Here is a 26,993-nt window from a genome sequence, read left to right on the forward strand (position 1 = left end):
ATGCACTGCTCTGCGGTAGAGCCGGGCTCTGTACAGATGATCAAAGGGGGCCCCAGCGGTCAGACCCTCAGCAATCTAAAACTTATCCGCTATCCTGCAGATAGGGGATATGTTTTTTTTTAGTAACATTGAGCATGATGACTTCTCCTTTAAATAGTAGTGTGTTTGTGTATTTGATTTGCTTATTTATGGGTATATATTTATTGTTTCCTACTTGTTACTCTAGTGACTTTTAAATCTATAATTTATAATTTAGCACTATGGTCTATTTTAAGTGTTGCCTATCTATCTATCTGCCAATACTATCATTTTACACATGCCTTGTTATACAGTCACATTCAGAGCCCAGGTCACTTGCTGAATATGTTTTTATCACTGCCAATATTTTTTCATACAGCTCTTACATTCATTCCTTTAGAAAGTATTTGTTGTACTGTAGCTGACCGCTAAATTTTCCTCCCATAAACATGCACAAATGTTTCAATATGGAATGGGAGGAACAAAGGATGGTTATGTTGCAATCCAACATGTTCGACCTTTCTTTCACCCAGTGGTAGACATCAGGGAATAGTTGTGAGCTCCCAGATATATTAGGCTGATGGTCAATCCTGAAAACAGTACATCGGTCAGCAGTTATATAAGGTGTATGGCTTTAGAAAAGTACTCTGAATAATTGATTTATGCAACACAAGAATAAAGGAAACATTTTAGATGATTTCACATTATAATGTAATGAATGACAGCACCAGCTAGAAGCTAAATGCATATGTATTTATATTTAGAATTGTGACTGTAATATCTGCGCTCCATGTGAGCGATCTCTTGTATTGTCCAAGCTGCCACGGGGCTGGGATTCGTATCGCGGGATGCACCCGCATGCGAATCCGAGCCCGTCACCAACCTCCCTGGTCTTCCTGTCCTTGCAGCCCTGGTGCGGGTGCCCCCGCCACATAGGGTGCGCATGCGCCGGAGCTCTTACATTAAAAGGGCCAGTACCCATTTAATTAAGTATTCACACCTGCACCCTGTCTTTAGGTATCAGCTCCTCCCTTTGTTCCCTGCCGGATCTTTGTTGCCTTTGTGTCCTAGAGAAAGCTACTGCGTTTCTGTGTTCCTGATTTCTGTGTACCAGATCCTTTTTCCGTTATCTGACCCTGCACCTGTGCCACCTGCCCTGACTTACTGCTACCTTGACCACGTCTTGCCAGTTTCCTTCTGTGCCACACCACATCCCAGCAACCTGTGTGGACGAGTCGTGCCAGGGGTAGTGACCTGGGTGCTGGCTGCCGCAGCAAGACCATCCCGCTTTGCGGCATGCTCTGGTGAAAACCAGCGGTACCTTAGACTCTGATCCCTGGCATGGCTCACGTCATCATCCACAGGCCCGGAGGATTCACCGCCTGCCGTGACCCGTTACAGTAAGATCCGGCCATGGATCACGCTGGGGTGCCTTTGCCAGATGTCTCGGATCTTTCCACCATCGTGGCTCAACAGCCGCAGCAGTTAGCCCGTCAGGCGCAACAACTGAATCAACTCTCAGCTATGGGGCAACAACTTCTTGCCTCTCAGCAACAACAGCAACAGCAGCAGCCACCTGTTCCTGAGCCTCCTCCTGTGTCTGCAACTTCTCCCGGGACCAAGCTTCATTTGTCCTTGCCTTTTAAGTATGAGGGAGATCCCAAGCTGTGTAGAGGCTTTGTGACACAGTGTTCTATCCATCTAGATCTGTTCCTGATGGAGCATACTAAAGTTGCATTTGTGGTCAGTCTACTGTCTGGAAAAGCTTTAGCCTGGGCTACTCCTCTCTGGGATCGTAGAGATCCGGTCTCTGTGAGCCTGTCGGCCTTCCTTGAAGAATTCCAAAATGCATTTAAAGAGTCCACGCGAGCCTCCTCTACCGAGACAGCTCTTCTGAACCTCTGCCATGGGAACTCCTCCGTTCAGTTCCGCACACTTGCCTCTGAACTTGCTTGGAACGACGAGGCCCTGTGTGCTACCTTTTAAAAAGGACTTTCCTCTAGAATCAAGGATGCTCTCGCTGCATGAGATTCTCCGACTATCCTGAGCAAACTTATCCATTTAGCCACTCGAATTGATATGCGTTTTGCCGAATGGCAGGAAGAACTCCCTTTGAAAAAGAACCTGCCCGAACACGGCGATTACCTCGTCTTAGTTTAATAGTAAACATGTTATACTGTAAAGTATTAGTGTATTAGCTTGAATAAAAGACTCTTGTAAGAACAATAATATGTGTGAGATGCCTTTAAAAGTAAATACCACACTCTTTTATACTGTTAATCCCTACAGTATAGTTCAGAAGTATTTTTCAAATATACAGTCTCATGGAATAATCATTCTCTTCTCTGTTATTTTTCTTGACTGATTGAGAGGAAAATACAGCTGAAAAATCAGGAGAAAATATAGTATGCATGACTAATAGATTGCCAAAGTACATGAGTCACCTGTGGAAGGTTTAGGGGGAAAGGCTTATAAATTAAAGCATTATAATTTTTATTTTATGATGCCCAATTAAAGTTTACGAGATTATTCATGCTTAAACAATTTTGGAAGATCTTTCTGAAAACAACACTTATGTAAGAGCTTCTATCTTGCATCCTGCTTTTGTGGAAGCTTTTTATTTGTAACAAATAGAAATACGCAAACATTATATACATTTTCCTGTTGTCGAATTAAGATTTTGCTGACCACAGATTTATAATCTATGCAAGTGGCATTGTTGCAAGCACAGACCTTGTGTGTATCTTCTCTGTGTGCTACCCTATGGCATATCTGCAAGCACAGACCTTGTGTGTATCTTCTCTGTGTGCTACTGTGGTAGCCACGGGGTGTTAGGAGAAATACCTTATCACTTTGTGACGCCACGGCACTGTAATCCTACACACAGTCCAAGGTTGGAGACAGCTTCTTCTGGGCCAGACATGGGGAGTAAATGAACACACCAATGTCAGGTTACTGATAGCTGTCTTTACTGAGCAGGGTGCAGATGGTATTACACAGACAGTCTGGTGTTGGGTGAGAGGATGCAGCGTGACCCAGTGGGAGCCCTGTTACCTTGCTGGGACTTTGGTGGTGTTTTCACCAAATGAATTGATACTGACTTGTAAGATGGGTAGATTGATCCTGGTAGTTAGGGTTCTGTCAATGTATTGTGGCCTTCTCCACCAGGACATGAACTTCCACCATAAGGGTGATCCTTGCAGAATGACCGGATTGAATAACTTTGATCTGGTCTTTCCTTTGAAGCTTCTACACACAACACACCTTAACCACACTGTGGCTCAGATGAAACTCAACTCTAAACTGGGGTAACTCCTCCCCCACTACACCAAAAGGGAGTGAATTTAGGGTTCCCATTGTCAGGCAGGGTCACTTGAGGTTTACCCAGCTCCTCTCTAAAGGGTACCATAACACATTAATAACATACCATTAGAGCAACAGCAAAATTTATTAGAAAAATATATTACTTCCCAATAAAGTTCATAACATAATTAATATAACGATCAGTGTCTTGGTCGGCCCAATAGTTGTGCTCCCAGGCTGCCCAAAGCAGTCCGCAACAGCCATTAGTGCTGGGACACCATACTACCCTATGGCATATCTTCAAGCGCAGACCTTGTGTGTATCTTCTCTGTGTGCTACCCTATGACATGTTTGCAAGCACAGACCTTGTGTGTATCTTCTCTGTGTGATACCCTATGACATGTTTGCAAGCACAGACCTTCTGCGCATTTGCCACTTGTCCTAGCCTATGGCACTGCTGCAAGCACAGAACCTTTGTGCGTCCACTCTGCATGCTACCGTTTGGTATTGCTGAAAGCACAGACCCTGTGTGTTACGCTATGGCACTGCTGTAAGCACAGACCCTATGTGCTATTCTATGGTATTGCTGCATGTTTGGACCCTGGGTATTACCCTGTGACAGTGCTGTAAGCACAGAACCTGTGAGAATCTACCATGTCTTTTACCCTTTGGTTCTGCAGCAAGCACAGACAATGGCCCTCATTTACTTAGAAAATCGGGTTGTAAGTCTATCTTGCTTTCTTACCCGACTGCATTTTTCCCCTGGTATTTATTATTATGTCCCATCCTGTTTGTCGCACGTGGGTTTTGTTGGTTTTGGTTTCCAACTCCTCTGAGTAGTCGGGAAAAAATCCACAACAATTCAACAAATTCGGGTTGGAAACCTTTATAAATACGTGGGAAAGCTCAGAAATGTCGGGTTACGCCCCTTTTTCGGGTTTGGGAGAATCCACATCGGGTCCGTCGGGAAAAAATGTTGCATCATGTCGCAGACTGGCGCACGATGTCTGCGACATGGCGCAGACAAAGATGTACCAAAAAAACCTGACAAAAGAAGTCGGGTTTAGAATAGTAAATGAGGGCCAATGTGTATGTCACGATGCCGGCTGGCAGGAGGTGGATCCTCTGTGCCAGAGAGGGATTGGCGTGGACCGTGCTAGTGGACCGGTTCTAAGTTACTACTGGTGTTCACCAGAGCCCGCCGCAAAGCGGGATGGTCTTGCTGCGGCGGTAGTAACCAGGTCGTATCCACTAGCAACGGCTCAACCTCTCTGACTGCTGAAGATAGGCGCGGTACAAGGGAGTAGACAAAAGCAAGGTCGGACGTAGCAGAAGGTCGGGGCAGGCAGCAAGGATCGTAGTCAGGGGCAACGGCAGGAGGTCTGGAACACAGGCTAGGAACACACAAGGGAACGCTTTCACTAGGCACAAGGGCAACAAGATCCGGCGAGGGAGTGCAGGGGAAGTGAGGTAAACATAGGGAGTGCACAGGTGAAGACACTAATTGGAACCACTGCGCCAATCAGTGGCGCAGTGGCCCTTTAAATCGCAGAGACCCGGCGCGCGCGCGCCCTAGGGAGCGGGGCCGCGCGCGCCGGGACAGGACCGAGGGAGAGCGAGTCAGGTACGGAAGCCGGGGTGCGCATCGCGAGCGGGCGCCACCCGCATCGCGAATCGCATCCCGGCTGGAGGCGGTATCGCAGCGCACCCGGTCAGTGGATCTGACCGGGGCGCTGCCGTAGCGAGGATGTTGCGAGCGCTCCGGGGAGGAGCGGGGACCCGGAGCGCTCGGCGTAACAGTGTACATCTACCTTGTGTACTACTCTATGCATTTGCTGCAAATACAGACCCTGTGTGCATCTATCCTGAGTCCTACTATATGGCACTGCTTCTTATGAAGACTAACTCCATAATAAGGTATGTAGTGCTGCTAATAAAATATCTAGACATGAAATCAAAGCCACATAAAACTATGCACGTCACTGAGGGTCTATATTATGTAGTCACTGCCACTCAATATGGCCTCTCCATACACCCCATATTAAGGAGTTGAGAATGCTTCATGATGAGAATATCTGGTGAACCATGCCACAATTGTCTTTTTCTTGGTGATAGTGGAAATAATATGTTAATATGTTACTGTGCATGAGGCCTTCCATTACAGATTTATAGCAGTCTATATAACTGTGTGCGTGAGGCCAAAGTCAAGTTCAATGTGAAAATACTTTGTTTATTGACTGTTTAAAGGACCTGAGCAGACTGTTTCCAGGATTTCAGCACGTGAGCTTGCATTCTGTTATGTCTCCTTTAGAATGGTTACGAGAATTTCATACTTATACCGACTTAATTGTATAGCAATTGAATTTTAATATGCTACAGAAGTGATATAGAAGAAACGTTTTTCTATTAAATAAATTTTTTTAAATAAAAATGACACTAGAAACTTAAACGAAGAAACGTCTGATTGACACTTTTTCAGCTAAGACTTCATTAATCTCACACCTCATCTGGCAGTGACATTTTATGAGAAGCATTACTTTTTACTATATTTAGCATTCTTTTTACTTACTTTAAAGTCTTCCTCTAAAATAAAAGCAAATAAGATACTTTATATAGTTCAAATAGTGATAATAATAGCTTTGTATGTTTGACATATTTTCTAGTAGTAACAGAAAAGTTTTTAATGGAGACCTTCACAAGCTGAACACTAGAGCTCATAGGTAGAGATGAGCGAACTTACAGTAAATCATTTTGTCATGAACTTCTCGGCTCGGCAGTTGATGACTTATCCTGCATAAATTAGTTCAGCTTTCAGGTGCTCCGGTGGGCTGGAAAAAGTGGATACAATCCTAGGAGAGAGTCTCCAGCCCACCGGAGCACCTGAAAGCTGAACTAATTTATGCAGGCTACAGTCAGCAACTGCCGAGCCGAGAAGTTTGTGAGGAATCGAATCACTGTAAGTTCGCTCATCTCTACTCGTAACCCCTATACAAAATTATGGAGCCACCACACTTTGAAGATGGTCACCCAGGTTTCTATTTTGTTGCAAATTAGAAAATAGACATGACAAAAAAAATGTTTTGCTGCTCCTCTGCTGTCCTATCGCTACGTCATGTGAGCGGCGACGTGATGACGGCAACAGAGAGCGACGGCTCAGGGCAGCAGAGGAGAGGCAAAATTACGGCCCGGAGTGGCAGGGACATGTAAGTATCATTGAGCAGGGCACATTAAACTGCTATCCGACGGCTGCTGAATCCATCCATGCCGGATAACGGGCGACCATAGCCGCCACTCCCCCTCTATTCATGTCTATGATAGGAAGTGTGGCGGCTATGAACTAGCCATCACGCTCCCTCCCATAGACATGAATGGAGGGGGTGTGGTGTGATGTCACAAACATGGAAGCTCCAAGCTTCTGTGTTCAGAACGACGCGGCGCCAGCCCATAGAACGTGGGGGGTCCCAGTGGCCGTACCCCGCCCCCCCCCCTCTTGTGATTAGATATCTTATTACTTTGGATAGGGGATACGATGTCTAGGGAGTACCACTTTAAGATCCTGTGGCCATGGTGGCCAGAGTTCTGCCAGTAGTCCCACAAAAAGAAGTTTCAGGCTGTTAGATTTGCTGGCCATGGAGGCAAGTGCAACATTGGTGATTCACTGTTTCTGGTGCAGGCGATCCGATGTTCTAATAGAGTTTCATTCTGGTATTGGTGAACATCCAACTGGAGAAGTGAATGTGCACCATCCTGCTGATGGTATGGGGGAGATTTATCATAATCTGTCCAGTGGAAAACTTCTTGAGTTGCCTGTATAAACTAATCAGATTGGTTCTTTCATTTTTGAAAAGGCCTATGAAAAATTAAAGAAGCGATTTGATTGGTTGCTATGGGCAAATCAGCAACTTTTACTCTGGACAGGTTTTGATAAATCTCCCCCTATGTTTGGCAGATCTTCCTCGATCTGTGGCATGAGCCATTCCATGACCAGGTAAGAGTGGACACTAACAGTTTCCTAGGCAAAAAAGGGAACTATAAAATTGAGTATCTGCTTGTTGCACAGAACACATTTACTTTGGGTTAATCTCTCGCAGCTGGGATCAACCAACATCTTTTACCATACTTTTTGTTGGATTTCCATCTTGAAGGAGCTTTATAATTTTTCTGTTGCTACAAATGAAAACTCTCTTGCTGAAGCTATAGTGTGTTGTCTATCAATTAGCCAAGTTCCAGCTCAGTAAGGGTGGGCTCACACTACGTTTTGAGCATACGGTCACTGGATCTGGCCCCAATCTCATTCATTTGAATGAGCCTACCGGAGTCAGATGGTGACTCCAGTCAGCTAATTTTTGCCCCATATCCGGTGTTCTGACCAGACCTAAAACCGTGGGATACTGCGGTCCCTATCTGACTCCGGTCGGCTCATTCAAATAATTGAGATGTGGGCCGAGTCCGGTGACCGTATGCTCAAAGCAAAGTGTGAACCCAGCCTAAGCTCAGTAAGGCCTTACAGCTCTAGTGCATACTGGTCTTCCCATATACTGTTTTGTATAGGAAAACCGTATACCACCATATGGAAAACCGTACACATAGACCTCCGATACAAAAAAGTATGCAACAAGATGCATCCGGTTGTGTAAGTTTTTGGTCGTGTACAGTTTTGTGTGTTTTTTTACCGTACACAAAACTGCAGTCTACTATGGTTTTGTGTCCTGTTTAAAAACCATATATGAACCATTGAAATCAATGAAAAACGGATGTGTCTACAGGGCCATAGAGGGTTTCTGGAATACGTTTTTTTCTTGTACATGGCAAACCACACCTACTTTCCTTGCAATTGAAACTTTATTGCACTAAAGTGTTAACCAAAAAAAGTATACATTTATTACAAAAACTGATGCAACAGGACCTCTAAATTCAAACTGCATATGGTGTCAAACCATAAGCAGTTTCATTTCAGAGCTCTCCTTTGCATACAGTTTTGTCGGTTTTTAGGGCATACATTCTTTGGAAAAAAAAAACTGATGAAAAACAGTATGGCAAAATTGTGATGTGAATGCACCCTAAGACCTGTAAGAACTTTCCTTTAACCTGCCGGATAATGGCATTTTTAGATCTGCACCAGTATTTCTTTTAGAAATACAAATGATTGAGTTATTCTATAATTTTTCTTCTATGGATCTGGAAAAACATATGCAGTTAAAGGGGTACTCTGGTGGAAAACTTTTTTTTAAAATCAACTGATGCCAGAAATGTTAACAGATTTGTAAATTGCTTCTTTTAAAAAATATTAATTCTTCCAGTACTTATTAGCGGATGTATACTATAGAGGAAATTCTTTTCTTTTTGGATTTCTTTTCTGTCACGACTACAGCTCTCTGCTGACACCTCTGTCCATGTTAGGAACTGTCCAGAGCAGGAGAAAATCCCCATAGCAAACATATGCTGCTCTGGACAGTTCCTAAAAAGGACAGAGGTGTCAGCAGAGAGCACTGTGGTCATGACAGAAAAGAAAAAAGGTTTTCCACCGGAGTACCCCTTTAAAGGAGTGGTCCACCTTTAAAAACTTTATAGCAACATTTTAATCATTGCAGTGATTGACCTACCGATATACCGACGCGCCTCTGTGTCCTACTGTTGTCCAATTATCTAGCTTTGTCCCCCAATCACCTGTCCTTGTTTATGACGGGACACAATTCCTGTCCATAAGATTGATTACTATGAAGGAGCATGGGACGATGCATGTCTCTCTGCTGCCACTGCACCTCCGCTCCTTGCTTGAATCCATTGTACTGCAATGGAGAAGGCAGAGTGGCGTGTATGTTGCGTGCTACTACATTGACAGCCACATTATAAACAAGGTAGCTGTCCTACCGGGATATCGGCAAAATTCCTGGTAGGCTGGCCGCGCAGTGGGCCGGCAGGGGCTGGAGGACAGGCTGCCTGAGTCATATTACACATACTGCAGCAGGCACTCAGCCTGTCAGGAGTCTCAGGACCTCAGCTGCAGCATCACACACAGAGCAGTCCTGAGACTGACAGCTGCACAGTGATCAGAGGTCCGGAGGCTACAGAGTCTGTACAGGAGAAGTACAGACAGGACACTCACTGTCTCTCCTGTCTGCCTCCTCACTGCTCCAGGCTCCTCCTCCTGTCGGCACACTGGAGTCAGTGGAGATCCTCTAGGGACGATCTGTTTAGGGACGATTATTGTTTTTTAATTAACTGTAGTTTAATATATTTAACTGCTGTTAAGGGGAACCTTTGATCAGTTTTATGCTGTTGGGGTAGCATAAAACTGGTGCAGGCATCACGATCTGGGACACTATTAGTTTCTCTGAGACACTCTGACATTCAGAGTAATCCTTGTTTAAAAACGCTCCCGAGATACTTGTCCTCAGGGTGGGTTCTAGCGGGGCTGGTGACGCATCTCTCATTATACAGTGGGGATCAAAAGTTTGGGCAAAATTTGTATTAATGTGCATGAAGAAGCCAAGGAAAGATGGAAAAATCTCCAAAAGGCATCAAATTACAGATTAGACATTCTTATAATATGTCAACAAAAGTTAAATTTTATTTCCATCATTTACCCTTTCAAAATAACAAAAAAATAAATAAAAAATGGCGTCTGCAAAAGTTTGGGCACCATGCAGAATTTATAGCATGCACTGCCCCCTTTGCAAAGCAGAGACCTGCCAGTGTCATGGATTGTCCTCAACCATCAAAGGTGATGTCAATTTCAAAGGTTTTAAATGCCCAGACTCATCTGACCTTGCCCCAACAATCAGCACCATGGGTTCCTCTAAGCAGTTGTCTAGAAACTGAAACTGAAAATAGTTGACGCTCACAAAGCTGGAGAAGGCTATAAGAAGATAGCAAAACATTTTCAGAAGTCAATATCCCCTGTTCGGAATGTAATTAAGAAATGGCAGTCATCAGGAACAGTGGAAGTTAAAGCAAGACCTGGAAGACCAAGAAAAATATCAGACAGAACAGCTCGCAGGATTGTGAGAAAAACAATTCAAAACCCACATTTGACTGCACAATCCCTCCAGAAAGATCTAACAGACACTGGAGTTGTGGTACACTATTCCACTATAAAGAGATACTTGCACAAATATGGTCTTCATGGAAGAGCCATCAGAAGAAAACCTCTTCTACATCCTCACCACAAAAATCAGTATTTGAACTTTGCAAATGAACATATAGACAAGCTTGATGCATTTTGGAAACAAGTTCTGTGGACTGATGAGGTTAAAATTCAAATTTGGCCGGAATGAGCAAAGGTATGTTTGGAAAAGAAGGGGAACATAATTAAATGAAAAGAACCTCTGTCCAACTGTTAAGCATGGGGGTGAATCAATCATGCTTTGGGGTTGTATTGCAGCCAGTGGCACAGGGAACATCTCACGAGTAGAAGGAAAAATTGATTCAATAAAATTTCAGCAAATTTTGGATGTTAACTTGATGCCATCTTTGAAAAAATTGAAGTTAAAGAGAGGATGGCTTCTACAAATGGATAATGATCATAAACACACCTCAAAATCAATGGGGGATTACATCAAGAGGTGTAAACTGAAGGTTTTGCCATGGCCTTCACAATCTCCTGACCTCAACATCATTGAAAATCTATGGATAGACCTTAAAAGAACGGTGCGTGACAGACAGCCCAGAAATCTCAAAGAACTGGAAGACTTTTGTTAGGAAGAATGGGCAAAGATACCTCAAACAAGAATTGAAAGACTCTTGGCTACAAAAAGCATTTACAATCTGTGATACTTGCCAAAGGGGGCAGTACAAGATATTAACTCTGCAGGGTGCCCAAACTTTTGCAGATACCATTTTTTTGTTTTCTGTTATTTTGAAAGTGTAAATTATGGAAATAACATAAAACTTTTTTTGACATATTATAAGAATGTCTAATCTGTAATTTGATGGCTTTTGGAGATTTTTCCATCTTTCCTTGGCTTCTTTATGCCCATTAATAAAAAATATTCCTGGGGTGCCCAAACTTTTGTTCCCCACTGTACCAGTAGTCTCAGAACTGCGGACCTCCAGCTGTTGCAAAACTACAACTCCCAGCATGCCCAGACAGCCTTTGGCTGTCCAGGGATGCTTGGAGATGTAGTTTTGCAACTGCTGAAGGCAGGGGCGTACCTAGAGCATTTGGCACCCGGGGCGGACCCTTTGTTTGGCACCCCCCACGCACACACACACGCACCCCCACCCTTAATTACACCCCCTCCCTACCCTCCCCCCAGGGTTGGACTGACAACACTCGGGGCCCCCGGACCAAAAAAAAGGCAAGGGCCCCTGCTAGGCTCTGCAGCTCGTCAATCTTCTGCCACGCTCCTATTCCACCCAAATCCCACACACAATAAATTTAAATTTATATATGTAAGAAACACTTTAACGTAGGTAAATTTCCATGACCAATAATACTGGTATACAAGGAGCAAATATATACCACCACACAATAACTGGATAACACCGCCATACTGTACTGAATAAAACCACTATATACAGACCAGTATACTATAAAGAATCTGTATACAATAAAAGTGATTATATACAGGACCATATGGCGGTAGATATCAGCTGTACACAGGATGTGTATACCATATAAGTGATTGCAGTTACATTTTGGGACTCACAATTACGTCATTTCTGATCAGCGGCGTCCTCTTTCCTTTTCTTCTCCGTCCGGATAAGACCGCCATGTGGATCTCTTAACATATGCAGGAAAAACATGTCAGACTCTGCATTTTTTCAGTGCCCTCCCCTCCTCTACAATCTTTCCATCTATAGACCCACAAACTATAATAATGCCCTCCTTGGTGTCCTGCACAATAAAAGGGCAGGTAGGTAGGTAGCCAGGTAACCCCCTCTTTCCCATAGGTATATGCAGAGCTACACCCCCACCCCCTGTTTCCCATAGGTATCTGCAGAGCTACCCCCCTCTTTCACATAGGTATATGCAGAGTTACACTCCCCCCTCCTTCCCATAGGTATGTGAAGCTACAACCCCCATCTTTCCCATAGGTATATGCAAGGTTACCCCCGTCCCTCTTTCCCATAGGTATATGCAGAGCTACCCCCCTCTTTCCCATAGGTATATGCAGAGCTACACCGCCCCCTCTTTCCCATATGTATATGCGGAGCTACACCCCCCCTTCCCCATTGGTATATGCAGAGCTACACCCCCCCTTCCCCATAGGTATATGCAGAGCTACACCCCACCCCTCTTTCCCATATGTATATGCAGAGCTACACCCCCCTCTTCCCCATAGGTATGTGTAGAGCTACACCCCACCCTCTTTCCCATAGGTATATGCAGAGCTACATACCCCCCCTCTTCCCCATAGGTATATGCAGGGCTACACCCCCCTCTCCCTTCCTTTCCCATAGGTATATGCAGAGCACCCCCCCTCTCCCTCCCTTTTCCATAGGTATATGCAGAGCACCCCCCCTCTCCCTCCCTTTCCCATAGGTATCTGCAGAGCACCCCCTCTCCCTCCCTTTCCCATAGGTATATGCAGAGCACCCCCTCTCCCTCCCTTTCCCATAGGTATATGCAGAGCACCCCCCTCCCTCCCTTTCCCATAGGTATATGCAGAGCACCCCCCCTCTCCCTCCCTTTCCCATAGTTATATGCAGAGCACCCCCCCTCCCTCCCTTTCCCATAGGTATATGCAGAGCACCCCCCTCTCCCTCCCTTTCCCATAGGTATATGCAGAGCACCCCCTCCCTCTCCCTCCCTTTCCCATAGGTATATGCAGAGCGCCCTCCCTCTCCCTCCCTTTCCCTTAGGTATATGCAGAGCATCCCCACTCTCCATCCCTTTCCCATAGGTATATTCAGAGCAGCTCCCCTCTCCCTCCCTTTCCCATAGGTATATGCAGAGCATCCCCTTTTCCCTCCCTTTCCCATAGGTATATGCAGAGCACCCCCCCTCCCTCCCTTTCCCATAGGTATATGCAGAGCAGCCCCCCTCCCTCCCTTTCCCATAGGTATATGCAGAGCACCCCCCTCTCCCTCCCTTTCCCATAGGTATATGCAGAGCACCCCCCCTCCCTCCCTTTCCCATAGGTATATGCAGAGCACCCCCCCCTCTCCCTCCCTTTCCCATAGGTATATGCAGAGCACCCCCCTCTCCCTCCCTTTCACATAGGTATATGCAGAGCACCCCCTCTCCCTGCCTTTCCCATAGGTATATGCAGAGCACCCCCCCTCTCCCTCCCTTTCCCATAGGTATATGCAGAGCACCCCCCCTTCCCTATAGGTATAGGCAGGGTTAAGAAAAAAAAGGATGCTCACCTGATATCCCATGCAGCGATCTCCTCAGCTGCAGGGCCCGTGTCTTCTCCCCTCCACAGTACAGGCGCCGGATGAGTGACGTCACCGGCGCCTGTACTGCATGCTGCGTGGGGGCGGAGGTCATGTCTCCTCTGTGTGAGCTTCAGATGCTACTCACACAGAGGGGACGCTTTCTCCTGTGTGTCCGTGTATCGCGCATACAGAAGAAGGCACCGCTGTCTGCTGGGGATCTGGGACGAGTGTCCCAGATCCTCAGTAGTTGCGGAGGCGGGTCAGTCCCTTGAGAGTGGCACCCGGGGCAGAGCTGCTGGTGCTGTAATCACTGTCTATGTAGAGGACAGGAGCTTCTTCAGGGTCCTGTACAGTACACGCAATGTCATAAAAAATTAATGGAGCCCCCCTTACCTGGCCTCCAAAGGAGCAGCTAACCCTGGTACAGGTAAAGAGTAGTACAGAACATGTAATACTTTCCTGTACTGTAGGAGGCGCTGCCAGACACCAGTCAGTGCATACACTTTAGTAATACAGGTGTTTTACCAGTGAATGCCCATTCTGATTGGTCAGATCTTCCAGCCATTGACACGTTTCACAGATCTGGACTGTCCGTAACATTGTATGCCGAGTCTGGTTTCAAGTTATCATGGTCCAGAAAAGATCCTTTGTAAATTGAGGGATTACTGTATACTTTATTCCCGGTAATATCTGGAGTGCTGCAGTGGACTTGCTTCTGGATCCTTATTGGGACTTTGGACCCTGTCCCTAACAGACGGCCTGCACCCTCTTTTGCTTGGTGGCTTCTACCTAGAATGTGCTTGCTTGTTTGGTTTTTATATAAACATTTATTATTCATTATTATTAAGTCTGCTGAGTTGCGCACTCAAAGTTTAAGTCAAAGTGCACAGCATCAAGCCTGAACACGATGGAACTTGAGCCTGGCAAATCAAGGACCAGGCTTCGCTCTTGGGCTATAGTGTTTATAGCTTGTGTAGTGGCTACAAACCGTCTTGTATGTTGTGACTGCGTTGTTTGACTTCAGGGTGCAGCCACAAGATAGTTCTCTTATGGAAGCCGGGCAAATCAAATGTCAGGCTTTCCTGCGGCCGGTGGCTGTCACATTGTCACAATGCTGTGGGGCTGGTATGAAATTATTTCCAAGGCTGCTTTTTATCCCCAGTCCAGCCCTGATTATTGGTCAGAATGGGGCCTCACGAAGCAACAGTAAGTCACTTACTGTAATGATTAGTACACTTTGCAATAAAGTTTCTTAAAGGTGGTGAACCCCTTTAACGAAAATAGTTTGCTATCATTATCTGAGGTATGTTTAGCTATGAAATATACATTGCTATGTGTCATCATTTGTATATTTGCTATGAAGTAAGAAGCGTGGTGACCATCTTCCAACTGTGGGGTTTCCATTATTTTAACCAGGGGTTGTATAAGTGCATTGACTGATAAGTCTATGCACTGAGTAGATTATGTCATCATATAAACATTTGTCATCTGTACAGTGATTTTCTGAATTTCTTAGTGCCGGGAGGTAGGTTACATATTTATTGATCTTAATATTATTTTTACAAGGTTAGAATTTTCCTTAAGGAGTTATGGTATGTTGCTGACATGACATCTATGCTAGTACAGACATAGCAGATCTGAATATGTCATTTAACCCTTAGAGAGCAGCAGTATTTCTAAAATGCTATCATTTAATGAGTTAAGATAACCCAGTAAATTCACACCTTTATCTATGTAACACTGCACATAACTCATTGTGATACTTTTAGGAGTTGCGCCAAACGATTGCATGACCTCCCATATACTAGATAAATATGTATTTAGCTAATGCTCCCACCCTGGATAACAAGCACTGTGATATCAGATAGATGATGTGCTAAGTGTCATCCATGTCTGGACAATGTCTGAATGAGGGACAAGCCAAGAAAAGCCAGGCTGAAGTGTCTTTATAATGGGATAAATGCACGCAATTCTGTAGACAATGCAGTGACCTCTATATTAGAAAGGGTGCAGCAAAAGAAAAAGTGAGAAAGCTGGTATGCAGAAGATATGGCAAAAATGTGTCCTCCACACAACCAAAAATGGTCCAATATAGAATAGCTTGATAAGGAAAATTTATAAAACGCCACAGTCACTTGCCGATTTTTCCCTTGCCATTTTTTCACTCATCTTTGTAATTTTTTGTTTTAGGCCCAGTGGTAGTTTTCCAAAATTGCAGTATATTGAGACTATGGCTTTTTTTTTTTTTAGGACAAAATCTTGATGTTTGTCTCCAATAGATGTTCATGGGAACAAAAAAGGCTACAAAAAATGCCATGTGGGTTTTGCATTAGATTTTTTTGCCATTTGTTTTCCCCATTTCATTGAGGGACATGATGAAATAATCACATGGCTTGACCATGATAAAAATAAAGGAAAAAAACACCAAAGGAAAAAAATGGCAAGTCTAAAACCTAGTATTTAAAAAAAACACACAAAAACGGATTCGTGGGAGTGCAAAATGTCAGGCAATTTGTTTGTGGTGTGTTTTTTCAGGTCATATACCGTATATACTCGAGTATAAGCCGAGTTTTTCAGCACAATTTTTCGTGCTGAAAACACCCCCCTTGGCTTATACTTGAGTGAACGCTCTGCCTGTCAATCTCTTCTCAGTGGTCTTCAACCTGCGGACCTCCAGATGTTGCAAAACTACAACTCCCAGCATGCCCGAACAGCCATCGGCTGTCCGGGCATGCTGGGAGTTGTAGTTTTGAAACATCTGGAGGTCCGCAGGTTGAAGACCACTGCCGGGCCTTCGTCATCATAAAAAAACCCCTTTAGTTTTATACTCACCTCCCCTCGGTGGGAAGGAAGAGTGAGCTGGTCCGGGCCATCTATGCTGCAGGGACCGTCTGGTGGGGAGGATTAGTCATTCCGGACGGCCCATCTTCACCGAGAGGCCCTCTTCTCTGCTCCGGGCTAGCCCCGGACTAGTGACGTTGCCTTGACGACGATGCACGGTGACGTTCATGTGCAGGGATGTCTGCTGCGCACGGACGTCCCTGTGCGTCGTCGTCAAGGCAACGTCACTAGTCCGGGGTTGGCCGGGAGCGGAGAAGAGGGCCTCCCGGTGAAGATGGACAGCCCGGAATGACTAACCCTCCCCACCGGACGGACCCTGCAGCATAGATGGCCCGGACAAGCTCACCCTTCCTTCCCACCGAGGGGAGGTGAGTAGAAAACTAAAGGGGGGTTTGGATGATGACGAAGGCCTGGCAGTGGTCTTCAACCTGCAGACCTCCAGATGTTTCAAAACTACAACTCCCAGCATGCCCAGACAGCCAATGGCTGTCGGGGCATGCTGGGAGTTGTAGTTTTGCAACATCTGGAGGTCCGCAGGTTGACGACCATTGAAGGGATTGACAGGCGGTGATGATGAAGGGGGGGGGATGATGACGGGGTGATGATGACGGGGGTGAAAATGACAGGGTGAAGATGACAGGGGTGTTAATGACGGGGGTCTGGATGATGACATGGGGGGATGATGTATTTCCCACCCTAGGCTTATAGTTGAGTCAATAACTTTTCCTGGGTTTTTTGGGTGAAATTAGGGGCCTCGACTTATATTCGGGTCGGCTTATACTCGAGTATATACGGTAGGTTTTTATACTTTTACCAGAGCACACCACAAGTTAAGATTTAATTCTAGGGATCTGCGGAATCTGGTGACAAAATACAATTTGTGGGTTTGTGGGCTCACCTAGCCATATGACCAGTGGTAAGCAGATGTGGCCCTATTGGTCTCGGTGACTCCTAGAGGATAGAAAAGTAGAAGACCCCTTGAATTAGGACTGGGGCTCCTGGGTCAACAGCAGTCTTTTCTGGGCTGCAGATTGTAGCATAATACACAGTATATACATTAACAATGCAACTAGAAGATAGACTGCAAATACAACAAAATGCATCAAATACAACAAAATGCATCAACAACATAGTGTAATTTAGGGGGGGGGGGGTGACATGTCTGACAACCACACTGCAACTAGGAACCCCAGTGGGGGCACACTGCAATAAGAGTGAAAAAACAGGACTAAGGGGTGATCATTGCTTCTTATATAGATATGATGGATCCTTATTCCTTTGCTTTATAATGGCTCAATTATGTTTCCTTTAACTGGAAAGCATAGAGCATGTAGTAACAATGAAAGGCTGACATAAAACCAATAATGCAATTCTATTGATACAATATATAGAAACTTAAAATGTAAACCTAAAATAAAAAAGATCAGACAGCCATAAGGTTAAAGAGTTATAATTAGAAGTAATGCCAACAGCAGAAACTGCAGAAAATAATTGAAACATTAAAAGAACATGTGACACCTCTTCTGACATTGTTGGTGTCAGCACTAGACTGTAGCAAAACTTCAAAGCATATGACATGTTAAAGGTCAAATTGGTGGAAGTTCAGGAGTCTCCAACCACTGTCCTAGACAAATGGTCATTGAACTGTTGTGATGAGCATGACCAAGAGCCCTGAGCCATGAGCTATTGTGGAGTAGTCTTTAAAAATGCTGTATATATATATATATATATATATATATATATATTACTGTGTGTGTTTATTATGCTCAGAAGTACTGTACAATTAGAGTGGAAGGCTAGGCAAATCTCTAGACAACACAGGGAATGTATCATTGGTTTTACCTGGTGTTTTGGTGGTAAATTTGTTGCAAACTTTTTGCACTTTCACATTTTTGCGAACCTTAAAGGGGTACTCTGCCCCTAGACGACTTATCCCCTATCCAAAGGATAGGGGATAAGATGTCTGATTGCGCCATTGAGGACCCCCGTGATCTCTGCTGCGGCACCCCAGACATCCGGTTCAGGATGACTGGCAATGCAGGTTGGAGGCTCGTGACGTCACAGCCATGCCCCCTCAATGCAAGTCCATGGGAGGGGGCGTGACAGCCCATCACGCCCACTCCAATAGACTTGCATTGAGGAGGCATGGCCGTGACGTCACGAGGGGGGCATGGCTGTGATGTAACAAGCCTCTGGAGCTGCACTGGATGCTCTAAAAGAACGCCAGGTGCAGAAAGGAGATCGTGGGGGGTTCTCAGCGGCTTTGGATGGGGGATGAGATGTCTAGGGGCGGAGTACCCTTTTAATGCTAGCCTGAACCACAGTTAGAAACTTGTCTAGATCTAAACTACCTAACTACCTTATGAAGAAACTGTGCCTCTTTGATGAATGTGAGGGAAGTACATATGACGAATGCCCAGGAAAATGGAGGGGATGGGTAACAAACATCACCCCCCCCCCCCCAGTGCTGATATCAATGGAGAATAGATAGCACATTATTATTGACTCTTTAGAAAGCTTCTAAGTGACCACTTAGTCCCACATTTCACTATAAGGCTGGGTTCACAAGGCACTACAAATGTGCGTCAGCAACATCTGCCGCAAAAATTCCACCTTGAGCACAGTGCAGCAGAATCCTATTGAAATCAATGGGACTCTGCTACAGCAGAATGTCTGTGTGGAATATTCCGGTGGAATTTCACATGGGCATTTCGCCGTGTGAACATAGCCTAATTCCTCAGTAATAATGAGATCTTTATATCATCTTTCTACAGCATTGAATGCTAAATTATCATTATTTTTATCCCTTTCCTTACTGACTTCTCGCATCCCCTTACAGCAGAAATATTATAAAAAATAACAAAAATAAAAACCTTGCACGAGAATTCTCTTATTTCCCAAACCTCTAATACCAGGTAGGTAAATATCCAAATATTGACATCCTCGATTAGGTTTTATTTACCTTGAAACAGTGTTTCGATGAGTGAGACGCTGATGCTGTTACTGGGTTAGTATGCCTTTCGTTATGTGGCAGGCATGTTGCGTATAGCTGCATTCCTGGGTAGATATTTCCCTCTAGAATACAACAGCACTCAGTTACAAAGAACGCTACTGTTCTGACAGAACAAGGGGAGGAGGGTGGAGGCTCTGCTCAGAAAGAAATGATAACCACTAAGTCAAATACTGGAATACTTTTCCTTTTCAACCAAGTTACTGCTCTTTTCTGCATCGGAATCCATTCTCAAAGGGGACCGTCCGCAGGTTTATTAGCGATAGTCTTGTGCTTTGTGGATGGGGTACAGTTCTGGGATGCCCAAAACCTACTTTTTGTCTAAAGTAGTGTTTCCCAACCAGTGTGCCTCCAGCTGTTGCAAAACAACAACACCCAGCATGCCCGGACAGCCCAAGGCTGTCCGGGCATGCTGGGAGTTGTAGTTTTGTAACAGCACGTGTTGTAACAGACCCTAAGGCTATGGTCACACTAAAGTATAAGGGGACCCTAAAGGGGTTCTCTAGCAATCTAAAAACAAAACTGATTTCTTCAATAAAATACTGGCTTCATTCACTTCAATGGTACAGAGCTGCAATACCGCACACAAACTGAGGACAAGAGTGGTGCTGTTTCCAAATGAATGAAGCTATGTTTTTCTAATCAAGGATAACTCCTTCAGCAGAGTGAGCTGTATAGTAGGATTTGTGTAGTCCATAACAACCCCTACTATTTAATGTTGAAGACCACGGCTAGGGTTAATTTGCCCCCATGCTTACCCCCCCCCCCCCCCCAATGATCACAGGGTTCGGGCCCCCCCCCTGTGTTAAAGGAGATATCCAGTGGTGAACAACTTATCCCCTATCCTAAGGATAGGGGATAAGTTTGAGATCGCGGGGGTCCGACCGCTGGGGCCCCCTGTGATCTCCTGTACGGAGGTCGACAGCCTGCGGGAAGGGGGTGTGTCGACCTCCGCATGAAGAGGAGGCCGACACGCCCCCTCAATACATCTCTATGGCAGAGTCGAAGATTGCCGAAGGCAGCGCTTCGGCTCTGCCATAGAGTTGTATTGAGGGGGCGTGTCGGCCGCCGCTTCGTGCGGAGGTCAACACGCCCCCTTCCCGCTGGCTGTCGACCTCCGTACAGGAGATCGCAGGGGGCCCCAGCGGTCGGACCCCCCCCCGCGATCTCAAATCCCCCCATGCGGGCATCAAAAAATCCTTGCAACTCATCTCTCGTTTCTATTGGTGGCCGACTCTGGAGACTGATGTTGTTGATTTCGTGCGGGCCTGCACTGTCTGTGCCCGGGATAAGACTCCTCGCCAGAAGCCAGCTGGTCTCCTTCATCCTCTGCCTGTCCCCGAACAGCCTTGGTCACTGATTGGTATGGACTTTATTACAGACTTACCCCCATCCCGTGGCAACACTGTTGTTTGGGTGGTCGTTGATCGATTTTCCAAGATGGCACATTTTATTCCTCTTCCTGGTCTTCCTTCAGCGCCTCAGTTGGCAAAACAATTTTTTGTACACATTTTTCGTCTTCACGGTTTGCCCACGCAGATCGTCTCGGATAGAGGCGTCCAATTCGTGTCTAAATTCTGGAGGGCCCTCTGTAAACAGCTCAAGATTAAATTAAACTTCTCTTCTTATCATCCCCAATCCAATGGGCAAGTAGAAAGAATTAACCAGGTCCTGGGTGACTATTTACGGCATTTTGTTTCCTCCCGCCAGGATGACTGGGCAGATCTTCTACCATGGGCCGAATTCTCATACAACTTCAGAGTCTCAGAATCTTCTGCTAAGTCCCCATTTTTCGTGGTGTACGGCCGTCACCCTCTTCCCCCCCTCCCTACTCCCTTGCCCTCTGGTTTGCCCGCTGTGGATGAAGTGACTCGTGATCTTTCCACCATATGGAAAGAGACCCAAAATTCTCTTTTACAGGCTTCATCCCGCATGAAAAGGTTTGCCGATAAGAAAAGAAGAACTCCCCCCATTTTTGCTCCCGGAGACAAGGTATGGCTCTCCGCTAAATATGTCCGCTTTCGTGTCCCCAGTTACAAACTGGGACCACGCTATCTTGGTCCTTTCAAAGTCTTGTGCCAGATTAATCCTGTCTCTTACAAACTCCTTCTTCCTCCTTCTCTTCGTATTCCTAATGCCTTCCATGTCTCTCTCCTTAAACCACTCATCATTAACCGTTTCTCTCCCAAACTTGTTTCTCCCACTCCTGTTTCCGGTTCTTCTGACGTCTTCTCGGTGAAGGAGATTCTGGCCTCCAAGACGGTCAACATCCGAGGACAACATCCGAGACAAAAGTCTTGTCCTCAGGTTCTCAGGCTCCAGGAAGAGGGGGAGACCCAAGGGGGGGGGTACTGTTACGCCGAGCGCTCCGGGTCCCCGCTCCTCCCCGGAGCGCTCGCAACATCCTCGCAATTGCAGCGCCCCGGTCAGACCTGCTGACCGGGTGCGCTGCGATATCTCTCCCAGCCGGGATGCGATTCGCGATGCGGGAGGCGCCCGCTCGCGATGCGCATCCCGGCTCCCGTACCTGACTCGCTCTCCGTCGGTCTTGTCCCGGCGCGCGCGGCCCCGCTCCTTAGGGCGCGCGCGCGCCGGGTCTCTGCAATTTAAAGGGCCACTGCGCCACTGATTGGCGCAGTTGGCTTAATTAGTGTGTTCACCTGTGCACTCCCTATTTATACCTCACTTCCCCTGCACTCCCTCGCCGGATCTTGTTGCCATTGTGCCAGTGAAAGCGTTTCCTTGTGTGTTCCTAGCCTGTGTTCCAGACCTCCTGCCGTTGCCCCTGACTACGATCCTTGCTGCCTGCCCCGACCTTCTGCTACGTCCAACCTTGCTCTTGTCTACTCCCTTGTACCGTGCCTATCTTCAGCAGTCAGAGAGGTTGAGCCGTTGCTGGTGGATACGACCTGGTTGCTACCGCCGCTGCAAGACCATCCCGCTTTGCGGCGGGCTCTGGTGAATACCAGTAGCAACTTAGAACCGGTCCACCAGCACGGTCCACGCCAATCCCTCTCTGGCACAGAGGATCCACCACCTGCCAGCCGAATCGTGACACTATCCTTAGGATAGGGGATAACTTGTTCACCACTGGGTCACCGCTGGACTACTCCTTTAATGGAGCAGCAGTTGGGCATGCATGCTCTACTGAGGAGATTTATCAAAACCTGTCCAGAGGAAAAGTAGCCCGGTTGCCCATAGCAACCAATCAGATCGCTTCTTTCATTTTTAACAAGGCCTTCTGCAAAATGAAAGAAGCGATCTGCTATGGGCAACTGGATAACTTTTCCTTTGCACAGGTTTTCATAAATCTCTCCCTATATCTATTCACTCTCTATCAGACTAAGAGTACGTTCACACGGGTGGATTACCTGCGGAATTTCCGTAGCAGATATTGCTACCATTGACTTCAATGGGTCAGAAGGAAAATCTGCAAATCTGTCTCTATTGCAGATTTTCTGCTGACCCATTGAAGTCAATGGTCGCAAAATGGTGGAAATTCTGCAGGTAATCTGTCTGTGTGAACATACCCTAATGGAGATAGCTAAATACAGCGTTCAGCGTTCTTCAGTGTCCCATAGTGAGTGTATTAAGTGACAACCTGAATGCCTGACCACCAATTAGTTTATGCTGTGGGAAAAAGGAACCCTTTCTCATGATCGAAAGGGGTCTCAGCGGACAGACCCTCACCAATCAACATCACCTATCCTGAGGGTGATAAGTGTCTAAATTGTGAAAATCCTTTAATATCAATACAAATATTGCTTTCAAGGAGTACTCCAGCATTTAAAGGGGTATTCCATATCAACTCGCTCCAGAAACAGATTTGTAAATAACTTCTATTAAAAAATCTTAATCATTCCAGTACTTATCAGCTGCTGAAGTTGAGTTGTTATTTTCTGTCTGACAACAGTGCTCTCTGCTGACACCTCTGTCTGTCTCAGGAACTGTCCAGAGCAGGAGAGGTTTGCTATGGGGATTTGCTGCTACTCTGGACAGTTCCTGAGACACGTGTCATCAGAGAGCACTGTTGTCAGACAGAAAAGAACAACTTCATCAGCTGATAAATTCTGGAAGGATTACAATTTTTTTAATAGAAGTAATTTACAAATCTGTTTAACTCTCTGAAGACAGTTGATATGAAAAAAAAAAGTTTTTTTTTTTTGTGTGGAATACCCTATTATCCACAGGATAGGGGATAAGTGTGTGATTGCAGGAAGTCCGACCACTGGGACCCCCGTGATCTCTAGAACAGTACCTGAATCTTCCTGTGCACCTTCATGCACCCACCGTGTATTCTCTATGCGCTTCCATAGGGAATGCATGGAAGGGCCATTCACAGGGAGATTCGGGCACCATTCTGGAGATCAAGGGGGGCGGACACTAGTGGTCGGACCTCCCACGATCAGACACATTCCTTATCCTGTAGATAGGCTATACTTTTTCAAAGGCTGGAGTACCCCTTTAACTTGTTAAATAATAAAATGTTGCTCTACTATTTTGTGCTCCTATTTATTTATATAGATAGGTATAAATATTTAGGGAGAGGTGATTTCTAAGTAGATATTAAAGAAACTCTCCATCTCTGTATTTACTTACACAAACAAGTAAAATATGGTAGCTTTCTTACATTTAGGAATACCTTCTGTCCCTACTTTTTTTGTTGTTATTTGGAATAATTAAGGAATGGGGGTGTCACGTGGTTTCTCACATTTTGTTCCTTTCATGAATTTCCAGAATTGTAGAATACATAAAGAACTGTACAAAGCACTTACACTATAAAACTACATGTTTACTGAAGTCAGCCAAAAAATCACAGAACCTAACATCCACAAGATGGAGTACTTGCTTCTAAAAGTATCTTTAGAAAGGAAACATCCGTGTCCACTAGTCAGGGAAGAGATGTTTAGCTGACACCTGGTTAAGGATGGCATGGGATAGATAGATAGATAGATAGATAGATAGATAGATAGATAGATAGATAGATAGATATGGGATACATATGAGATAGATAGATAGATAGATAGATAGATAGATAGAGATAGATAGATAGATAGATAGATATGTGATACATATGAGATAGATATGAGACAGATAGATAGATATGTGATACATATGAGATAGATAGATAGATAGATATGAGATAGATAGATATGAAATAGATAGATTTATAGATAGATATGAGATAAATACATAGATAGATAGATAGATAGATAGATAGATAGATAGATAGATAGATAGATAGATAGATATGGGATAGATAGATAGATAAATAGATAGATAGATATGTGATACATATGAGATAGATAGATAGATAGATAGATAGATCGATAGATATGAGATAGATAGATAGATAGATATGAGATAGATAAATAGATAGAGAGATATGAGATAGATATATATAGATAGACAGATAGATAGATATGAGATAGATAGATAGATAGATAGATAGACAGACAGACAGATAGATATGGGATTAATAGATAGATATGAGATAGACAGATATGAAATAGATAGATATGAGATAGATAGATAGATAGATAGATATGAGATAGATAGATAGATAGATATGAGATAGATAGATATGAGATAGATAGATAGATAGATATGAGATAGATAGATAGATATGGGATAGATAGAAATGAGATAGATAGATAGATAGATATGAGATAGATATGAGATAGATAGATAGATATGAGATAGATAGATATGAGATAGATAGATAGATATGAGATAGATAGATAGATATGGGATAGATAGATATGAGATAGATAGATAGATAGATATGAGATAGATAGATAGATGATAGATAGATATGAGATAGATAGATATGAGATAGATAGATAGATAGATAGATATGAGATAGATAGATAGATAGATAGATATGAGATAGATAGATAGATAGATATGAGATAGATAGATAGATATATATGAGATAGATAGATAGATATGAGATAGATAGATATGGGATAGATAGATAGATAGATAGATAGATAGATATGAGATAGATAGATAGATATGGGATAGATAGATAGATAGATAGATAGATATGAGATAGATAGATATGAGATAGATAGATAGATAGATAGATAGATATGAGATAGATATGTGATAGATAGATAGATAGATAGATAGATATGAGATAGACAGATAGATAGATATGAGATAGATAGATAGATATGGGATAGATAGATAGATAGATAGATAGATATGAGATAGATATGTGATAGATAGATAGATAGATAGATAGATAGATATGAGATAGATAGATAGATAGATATGAGATAGATAGATAGATATGGGATAGATAGATAGATAGACAGAAGACAGAGACAGATAGGTAATAGCACATCTCCATCAGCAGCAGGGTGGCGTCTTCCTGTTGCAGCCCCCATATGCCAGTTGCAGTTGGTGTAGCCCCCCGCTGGTCTGTGCCCCTCTGCCGCCCTGGTGCCTGTGATTAGCAGAGTCTGATTGGCTGGCTGCCTGCTCTGAGAGAGATTCCATTGAGCCCCCCACCACACGCCCCTTGGCTGGAGAAATGTGAGCAGAGCCGGTGTGTGGAGGCTGGAGCAGCAGTGTGAGCAGCAGAGCTGGATGTGACAGCAGTCCTCTCTCCCTCCCGCTCTCAGTTATGGAATGCTGCCGTGGGGCAGTGACTGGCACTGTGCTGCTGGCCCTGGCGTGCCTTCTCCTGGTAAATACTTTCCTCCTTCTCTAGCATTGCTCTTGTGGATAGTACTGGAGTTAGCCTGAGTTCTGTGCTCGGAGAGTTGTGTCTGGTGGTGCTGCCAGGGGTAACAGGTTGGTGACCTGGCATTGCTGTAGTAGGGGGCATTGCTGGAGTTCCAGGTCCATGTGCTGTGGGTAGTCCTAGCATCTTTGCCAGTCAGGCTGGCTGGGTACTGCAGCTATTCAGGAGATGATAAACTGTATTGACTTTCTGTTGCTTCATCTGTTTTTGGACTACAAGTCCCAGAATCTGTATCATCTAGGAGTCTGGGACTTTTACTGCCTGGTTTGGTTTTTCACCTCTATTGTGGGACTACAAAATCCAAAGTTTATTTTCTACCATATAACTTTATCTGTTGTGGGAGTCATTGCTACTACCTATATACCATGCCAAGCCTATATACTCACCTATTGCTTGCTCTGTCCCACTCCCAACATGCTATGCCAGTCTGTCTTTCAAGGACTATGGCAATGTTTCCCAACCCAGATGCCTCCAGCTGTTGCAAAACTACAACTCCCAGCATGCCCGGACAGCCGTTGGCTGTCCGGGCATGCTGGGAGTTGTAGTTTTGCAACAGCTGGAGGCACCCTGGTTCGGAAACACTGGACGCTAGCAACAGCTGGAGGCACCACAAGTTGTTCTACACCTGCATCCTCTTCTGTGGCACTGCCAAGCACATCATTAAAATGTCTACTAGCCAGAAAGTAGGCATTCATACTGTTGCCTCCACACTACAAGTCACAGCATGCAGTGGTGCTGGTG

At 44.9% G+C, this 26,993-nt stretch overlaps 1 protein-coding gene and 1 long non-coding RNA gene across 4 annotated transcripts in view; one reads left to right on the plus strand and one right to left on the minus strand.

The window, feature by feature from the left end:
- Positions 1–19,693, minus strand: part of LOC130273270 (uncharacterized) — a 133,239-nt gene extending 113,546 nt beyond the window's left edge. Inside the window, exon 1 of the long non-coding RNA XR_008843941.1 lies at positions 19,451–19,693. This is a non-coding gene — a long non-coding RNA (uncharacterized LOC130273270). The remainder of the gene's footprint in view (positions 1–19,450) is intronic.
- The window catches only part of ADAMTSL1 (ADAMTS like 1), a 956,942-nt gene that overhangs the window by 587,815 nt on the left and 342,134 nt on the right, over positions 1–26,993 (plus strand). Inside the window, exon 1 of one of the 3 annotated variants that reach the window (XM_056519759.1) lies at positions 25,952–26,195. The exons of the other annotated variants lie outside the window; for them this stretch is intronic. Within the exon in view, the coding sequence (XP_056375734.1) occupies positions 26,133–26,195 (63 nt within the window). The 5' untranslated portion in view covers positions 25,952–26,132. Of the gene's footprint in view, positions 1–25,951; positions 26,196–26,993 lie in introns of those variants that run through there. 3 annotated transcript variants of the gene reach the window in all.

This window comes from Hyla sarda, chromosome 1, assembly GCF_029499605.1.
Source record: "Hyla sarda isolate aHylSar1 chromosome 1, aHylSar1.hap1, whole genome shotgun sequence".
Lineage (NCBI taxonomy): Eukaryota > Metazoa > Chordata > Amphibia > Anura > Hylidae > Hyla > Hyla sarda.